We start from the raw sequence: 8,467 nt of genomic DNA, 5'->3' as shown, positions 1-8,467 counted from the left end.
GGGTAGTTTGTTCGAAAAAAAATGTAAAAGCTGTGCAGAAATATTTCTGTTCGCAAACTGAAATTCACTGACTCAAGTCCTCTTTCTTTTTATTAGTTGGATTTTTGAATCAGATTACACTCACTGTGCAGCCCAGGGTCTGCATGCTGCCTCCCTGTGCTAAAAGGAGATGTAATTGGTGCAGCTGGAGGATAATGCCTGACTAGGCACCCTGCTGTGTGCAGGAGAAGGGTACTCCTTAGGCATAGCCGCAAAGTTTGATCTATTTTTTATTTATAATGTTCCCATTTCCTCAAAAAACATTTTTCAATTGGAGCTAGGGCAAGACTTAAGTTTCCTTTACCGCCATGTGCCACTGCCGTGTAAGCTTTATATTTTATCTTCCAAGCTAGAAGAGCTGCTCACAACAAGTGCCTCAGTACTACATGGAGCCCTGGCTTTGCCCTCCACCAGAGGATCCAAAACGTCCAGCAGCTCCTCTGATCACCCTGCACATTCTCCAGGGCCCCAGCTCTCCTAACCTTCTGAGTGCCAACATGCTGATGCCCTGACAGTGTTATACAGAAATGATATTACTGATATTCTGAACATACAGAAGTGAGAGATTTTGCAGTTCTGGCTCCCTTACTTCTGGCTCTTTCACCATGTGAAATTCTTGACAATACTGTAATATAAATTTAAGTGCTGATCTGAACGTATTGCCTCACCTCCAAGAATCATACCTGTGGTTTTCCATAGTTTAGTGTCAGTTCCTCATGAAATATCATATTGTGTTTACTCCTTTTCTTTGCATGAGCCAAGTGATGTTGCACTGAAGTTATTGTCCTGTGTTGTAAAGCTGCAGGCGTATTATCTTGGGAACACACCTTCATGGTTTACACTACGATAAGAAAGGGATTTGTTTTCTCAGATCTCCTGATTCACGCCCTGCCTAATAAGGTTCTTGTTTGCCTAGCATTGCTCTGGTTTACGTGATGTTGAAATTGCGATGAAATGAAGAGAACAATGAGAGCAGCTAGTGAAACAGCTTAAATTCAAGAAAATACATTGACGTAGACATTTGCTTTTACTTAGTTTGTTTTAAAAATATAAAATTGAAGACCTAAAAAATAGTATCACCTGGTGTGTGGGCCGAAATTAAATTCAAGATGCGTACAGCTGACATTTGAAACGTGTAAATCTGGCTCCTAGCTGTCAGGGTTTCAAGATGCAAGAGGGAATAAGTGCTCAGAAGGATAAACACAGACTAAACCAGAGATTTTGAAATGCCTTTTTCTCAAAATGAGGCGAGGAGGCAGGTACCAAGCAGAGCAGGTAGGAGAGGCAGGTTCCCTGGGGAGAGTGCAAAGGAGAGAGAACTGGCAAAATTCCCACTGGAGCCTCTTTGTTTCCGTTGCCATTAGTTATCACCTACCTGCAACAGGTGAAAAAACAGAACTCATTTTCCCTAATCTGAAAGCCTGCATGTAAGGACAATTGAGCTCCACTGCCTTGGAAACGAAGTGATAAGAGGTGCTTATCCAGGATGGGTGATACAATGGCCAGGATCACTCTTATTTCTGTTGTTGTTCTCTGGGCAACACCACAGCTGGGAAGAGGAAATGAAATTACAGGTGAGTGATGCAAACCTGGGCAGAGAACCATAGATTTTATGTAGGACAGCTTAGTTTGGATGTGGGATATCTCTTTACTTGAAATAAACTGTCCAACGTGGCGACTCTCCGGGGGACTGGCAATGTCTCAGCAACAATTTAAGAATCCTCTGTTGATAATTAAACGTAGAAAATGTCACCAAGCTGAAATATAACCTTTGTCCCCAACTCTTTATCCTCAGGAGAAAGCCTTGTCACTCATTTGTGCCAGAAATTAATGAGTATTATTCCTGCTTTGTGTTCAGTAATGTGCAAATTTTTATGAAAATTGTCTTTAAAATAAATTTTAGGAGGAAATTATGCAGTAGTGTACTTGGCAAATTCCTAGAGATGCATAAAATGAACCTGTAGAAAACACATTTAGCTTTCATCTATAGTACCGGCCGTAATTTGGAAAACCCTAACTCAATTACTAGGTTGTAATTACTAAATTAAATCCTAATTTACTCTTAATTTCTTGTTTAATTTATTTAGATGAGACATGATCCTGATTTCTGGCTGCTTTTCGTAGCACGTTTTTATACTTTTTGCAAGTCTCTGTTAAAATACAAACCATATTTTTTAAAGCCGTACAGACTTTCCTGCTATTCTATCAGAGTAGAAAAAAAAAAAGAGGCTGCTACAGACTGAGGGTCACCAGAACCCCCATTCTAGTGACATTTAAAGTCAATGGTGTTGACTTTAAAAAAGATTTGGAATACTCAGGAAAAATTGAGCCCTTAGTCCATTTTTCTTTACTTTTCAGAGCCTTAGCATTTTAAAGCTGAGTTTGAATCTGTTCCTGTTCCAACAGATTAGTTTTAAGGTTACATTAAGACAAGAAAAGGGCTTGTCTTTGGTTCTTGCTGTTCTTCAGTGAGAAAAGATTTTGCAGATCCCAGCTTATACTGGTATTTCTGGCACTTTAGCAGTGAAGCTTCCAGAATTGCAGTGAAGTTTCCAGAATTGCAGCGAAGTCTGTGGCATAAATGTTATCAAGCATTTTTTATAGCTGATTTTTTAATCATGCTCTCAAATCCGATCTAATTTAATTCTGAGCAGCCTGCTCTTAATGCGCACTTCCATTTCAGGCTTTCCTCTTTGTATTTGTTTCTATTAATAAAGTATTTGCTTTAATTTTTTCTGCTCTTGCTTAACATGAGAAAATGTGTTCTTTCCCTCTCAGGCTGAAAGCTAGTTGTCGCTAAGGTAAAATCCTAAAGTTCAGAGATGATAGGCATAATGTAGCACTACTAATTTCAGGTAACTGCCTTATCCTGCTTTGTGATTGACTTCAGCTTTGTGATGCTGGAAACAACAGCCAGTGCATTTTAATTCCATTTGATAATGCCCTAATCCCATAGATGAAGGGTACTGAAAACAGAAAGCCCCTTTGCTAAAGAGTCCAAATTGATTTAAGCCACATTGCTCAGCAGGAAACTGCTGTCAGCAAATAATTTAACGCTTTAAGTGTCAAAGCTCATTTTAAACTGGAAGGAATTGATGGATGATGGCACCGTTGATGGTGCTGCACCCTCAGGCTAACCTCTTCCAGTGAGGGCATAGAATCATAGAATCATAGAATCATAGAATGGTTTGTGTTGGAAGGGACCTTAGAGATATCTATTTCCAGCCCCCCAGCCTTAGGCAGGAAGACCTTCCACCAGACCAGTTTGCTCAAAGGCCGATCCAACCTGGCCTTCAACACCTCCAGGGATGGGGCATGCATGACTTCTCTGGACAACCTCCTTACCACCCTCACAGTAAAAAATTTCTTCCTAATATCTAATCTAAATCTACCCTCTTTCATCTTAAAACTGTAACCCATCATTTTATCACTACAATCCCTGATCAAGAGCCCCTCCCCAGCTTTTCTCTAGGTCCCCTGTAAGTACTGAAAGGCTGCTAGAAGATTTCTCTGGAGCCTTCTCTTCTCCAGGCTAAACAAGCTCAACTCTCTCAGCCGGTGCTCATATGGGAGGTGCTCCAGCCCTTTGATCATCTTTGGAAAAAAAAAAAAGAAACTATTGCACTAAGAAATAAACATTTTGTACCACAGCTGCATCTCAAAACTCCTCTTCAGGCATTGGCAGCCTCATTCTATACCTAGTATCAATCTTTAAGTATGAAATATGATTTCATATGTGTTCTGACAGCTGTAGCTTCTAATTATAAACTGTGTCTATTTCTATACCATTTTATTCTAAGTTTCATACCTGTACTTATGTTGCACATTGCTGTAGAGGCTAAGCCAGCTCAGCTGACTCTGGAATTTTTATCTTTCCAGTTCTATGTCCTCATTGAAGCCCCAGCTCTGCACAGACAACACAAATCTTCACTGCTTTCCTTCTTCAGTTGTTCTATTCCAGTTCCTGCTTTGCTCTAACCATACTAATATGTGAACTCTGGAGAAATGGAGGGATCACAATGATGTGAAAGGCTTCCAGGCTGAACCCTTCTTTTTTCTTCTTTTATCAGTCCTGTTCAAATTGCACATACATCTACTGTTCAGCTGCAAAGCTAGACATGATAAAAGCACATGATTCCTAAGAACCACACAATTTTTTTTCTAGGACTGTTTTTATGTGTTTCATTTTTTCAGGGTGGAGATACCTGTACAAATAAGATAAACTGTAAATATTTAACTTTATGCTCATTGTGTACACTATGTTAACTTCAATTTGTCTGTTGACTGACCCTGGTCCCCTCAGAGTTGAATCTCTGCAGCTAATTTATATTTATCCTTATAAAAGTTTCTTTTGCTTTGTCCAAAGGATGATATAGATATTTTAATTGTATCCCATCTATTTCCCAAATGGGGCACTGGGTGATTCAGCTCCTCTCTGGCTTGCATAACATCTCAGGAGAAGGCCTGATGTCTGTGACATGTTTGTAGGTTGCTTACTGCTAATTCTTAGATCCCACGTAAGAATTCGTTTTGTTGCTGTTGTTGCATGGGTTTCTTTGTGGTGGTTTGGTTTTGAGGTTTTTCGGGAGGAGAGGGAGGTGTTACTGGCTCTGCTCAAGTATTTCAGTTTTAAGTAAAGCATATAACAGCTAGCTTCTTTCATGACTAGTTTCAGGACTCCAGAAATGGACTTTCATTCCCAGACCTACATGAAATTGTGTAATTAATGAACTTACCACTGACGTCGTTTATACAGAATTCAATAAACCACAGCAGCTCTCAAAGAGTCTGGTCTAATGTGGTCTGCTACAAATGCAGATTGGCAACATAGGAGCTCCAGGAGTATGTGTCAGATACCTGAAAGTCCTTCTCAATGATGTAGGAGTACCTAGTTTCAGCCAAGGGCAATGTCTGAAGGATGTCTTATTCCAGACATCCACTGTGAGTCATCTGCCCATGAGTTCCTTGCTCTTCATTCCCTTTATAGTCAGTGAAGAAAGACAAACACTTTGGCAGCATGAGCCTGGAGTGGACACCTAGACTACTTGGATGATTCTACCCTGGAAGTACCTATTCTTCCCTAGTGTTAATTTATATTAGCATATAATAATTTCCTTTATACTTACTTGAGTTAAATTGCCCTTTTTCTGCTTTGTGTCTGAAGGCACTTAAGAGTCTTAGAATTTTCTGCCAATCTGCATCCTTTTATGACTGAAATGATGCCTATGACAAGCAGTCACTACTAATTCTGTCTTCTGTCAGTTTTCTGAAGTGACATTCTTCCTAACATCAGTCTTCCTGGAAATCATTCATCTGCATTTGTTCTATCACTGCTTTCTCATAAGAGTATTTTAAATTAGATACTGCAGGGAACTTATGCTCTGGGGTGGCAAGTTAGTGCTGATCCCTCTCTTTTCTCATTTTTCTTTTTATTTCCTCCCTAGAAAAAGGCCTGTCTTTGCTGGGGTACCATTTGTGCAACTATAGCCTGACCCAAAATGTGCCTAAAATGGTTGCCTACCGAAAGTCCTATGAGAAAAGCACTTCCTGTGGAGGATGGATACCATGGATGATGTGTCCCCGGACATATTATAAAACACAGTATCATACTGTTGAAGTCCCTGAAACTATTACTCTAACAGATTGCTGTGAAGGATATGAACAAGTTGGACTCTACTGCTCTTTAGGTAAGTTTGTTGAAATAAATGCTTTTGATGGAAGAGGATGCACTTAAACTGAGACATGTAAAGGCTTAATTTAGTTCTGGGCAACATGTTCCTCTTCACTGAAATCAATGAGTCTGCAGAGATCTACAGTAAACTCTAACATGGTAAGGATTAGAAATGAAAGACTAATGCTCCTGATTCTTGCTCTGTGACACCCCTAGTCACAAATTCACTCAAGTTGCACGTAAGCATGAAGAAGACACCTGCTTATTACCCCTACAAGGGCTCATTACTTGACCTGACTCAGGCCAATGTCTGTAGCCAAGTTCAATAACTCACATAGCCTTGCCTGGTGCTGTGTGTGCTCTGAGCATGCTTGCTTTTACAGCAGGAGCTTTCTTTTCAAAAGTAGTCCAGGATGCAATAAGGATAACATCTCCTGTGATTTGGAGCAGGGTCAATTTCTGTGATGCACACCTGTTTTTGGTGGTAATTTAAAACAACCTATGGCCTCAAGACAGGATGACACCAACTACCTTCCAAACAAGACTACATTAGGGCCTATTTTCTCAGGGCTTCCTTGGTTACCTAGGGCTATGTTGGAAGTCTGGAAACCGGTGAACCTTTTGGTGGATCTGATCTAACTTCTGAGTTTTAACAAAACTCTGCTTGGGAAGATGGAAGCTTTTACTCTTCCCACATCAGGGCTATCAGTTGTCCACAAGAAGTCGCTAATTTTTAGCAGAACTTGAGTTGTAGGTGGAAAGAATTCTTTGGGGAAAAGGAACTTTTTTCTAAATGGATAAAGCTTTTAAGATGAGCAGGCATCGAGGCCAGCGCTAAATTATTCCAGCATCCAGAAAAGTTTTATAGGACATAATTTTCTCTTCTCTTCTCTTCTCTTCTCTTCTCTTCTCTTCTCTTCTCTTCTCTTCTCTTCTCTTCTCTTCTCAGTACGACATTGCATTTACTCCATTTCACCTTTTCCAGTTATTGTGCTGGGAATTTACATAATCTCAACGCTGTAACAAAAGATTGAAAATGAAAGATCCTACTGAAGCCCTGGCCCTCACTTTGGGTCATAAGACTTGGGTGATTCATTTCTCTGGGAATGTCCCTGAATCTGCTCCTGCATTAGATCATATAATGTGACATAAGAGGGTATGATCCATACGTATTGTCATGGGATCTGTAAAGAATAATGCACTCATCCCCATTTAAAATTGCTTCAGAGCGTTGGAAAATGAGCCTGCAAACAATTTTTGCAATATATTTTCTTGATAGTTACTAGTAGAATATTGTGTCTAGGAGGAATATTCTTTTAACAGAAAGATGGGAACACAGAAGTGGTTGTTGAGTTTTACTTGTTCTTGAAATGATTTGCTAGAGAAGAGGAATGAAAGCATAATTAGATACACATCATCCCTCATTTATTGTATCCTGCAGTTGTTTGGCTCTGTGGCTGTCATTGAGAGTCAGCTAGGGCAAAATTTGACCTGCATGCGATAGTATGTTCAAGCAGTCTTAGACAGATCTGCTACTGTCATATGTGTTCCTCAAGCAACAGTTCCATGCTGGGGCAAATCTCCAGTAGATCTTACTACTAGTGTTGAATAGTCACCTCTATAAAGTCTTCTTGATCAAATAACAAGGCTGAGAAGCAATCAGGGAAAACTGTGTGGGTTTTTTTGCAATCAGAAAAAATTGTTGTGTCTGCGAAATGTTAAAGAGTCACTAGCTAGTTATGGTTGTCTATTTGCAAAAGAAACTGAGTTTCTTTTGAAGTCATCACAATTTTCAAGGTGTTACAGAATCTCTGAAAATCAAGACCAACTTCTTGGGTGGAAAAAATGCCTCCTGATAACACTGAATATTTTTTCCCAGTATAATTCTATGCCTTTTTGAAGTATCTCTAGGGATATTTCAGGCTTGAGAGTTGTTGATGACTTTATTTAATTTAACATTAACAAATCTGTAAATCTCTTGTAAAGCTTAACTGCAGAATTTCCACTCTGCCCGTGCCATATTTTCCATGGGCAGTCTGAGTGGGTTTGTCGGTGAAATGCTGTGGTCATCTTGATTCTTTTTTCCTGTCGAAGTTAATCTGGGAATATTTTAAACCATAAAAGGATTTGTATGGCTTCTAGGTGATTTCTCTGTTTACATTATTCCGGTGTCTTTGCCTTTCAGGTCATTACTCATAAATTCTGTGAATGGTAATGCACTGTCTAGACACAGTCTTAAATAAATGATGAAAAGAGAAACTGGAAATGCTGAAATTACTGCACAGCATGCTCTTGAACTATTGTTATTTTCTTCTTGACGTTATCCATGCTGGCGTGTTCTTCACTCTACTAGGAGCAAAAAGGTCTGTGTGACCTTTTGCAGTAACCTGCTTTTGGCCACTCCCCACCTTTTCTTCCTAGAAGGAAACATTTAATTCTGTCTGGGATATGCTGAACTCTGCTTTTCTTATTTCTTTACTGTTGGAGAAAAAACATGTATTATCAGTCAGCTTGCTCTGGTAGTTCTCCCTATATGCCCATCAATCCAGTAAGATTGTATCACATATGCACACAAAAATGACTTCAACTTTTTTAAAATAAAGATTGCAAAGTTAAGTATATAAAAGTTACAAAGTGCTAGAACTAATTCTAGAGGTAGAATTAAATAAAAACAATCTTTGTTTCCCCTCTTTGTGTCTAGGCATGCAGATAAGTAAACTCCTTCAATTACCTGATCTGGCACTGCCTTGCCACAGG

General features: G+C 39.5%; 1 protein-coding gene across 1 annotated transcript in view; it reads left to right on the top strand.

Moving 5' to 3' along the window:
• Positions 1 to 1,537: 1,537 nt before the first annotated feature.
• Positions 1,538 to 8,467, top strand: part of UMODL1 (uromodulin like 1) — a 50,021-nt gene continuing 43,091 nt past the window's right edge. Inside the window, exons 1-2 of the mRNA XM_009560874.2 lie at positions 1,538 to 1,613; positions 5,484 to 5,726. Of these exons, the coding sequence (XP_009559169.2) occupies positions 1,538 to 1,613; positions 5,484 to 5,726 (319 nt within the window). The remainder of the gene's footprint in view (positions 1,614 to 5,483; positions 5,727 to 8,467) is intronic.

Source organism: Cuculus canorus, chromosome 1 (assembly GCF_017976375.1).
Source record: "Cuculus canorus isolate bCucCan1 chromosome 1, bCucCan1.pri, whole genome shotgun sequence".
Lineage (NCBI taxonomy): Eukaryota > Metazoa > Chordata > Aves > Cuculiformes > Cuculidae > Cuculus > Cuculus canorus.
This window is presented reverse-complemented; position numbering and strand designations above follow the sequence as displayed.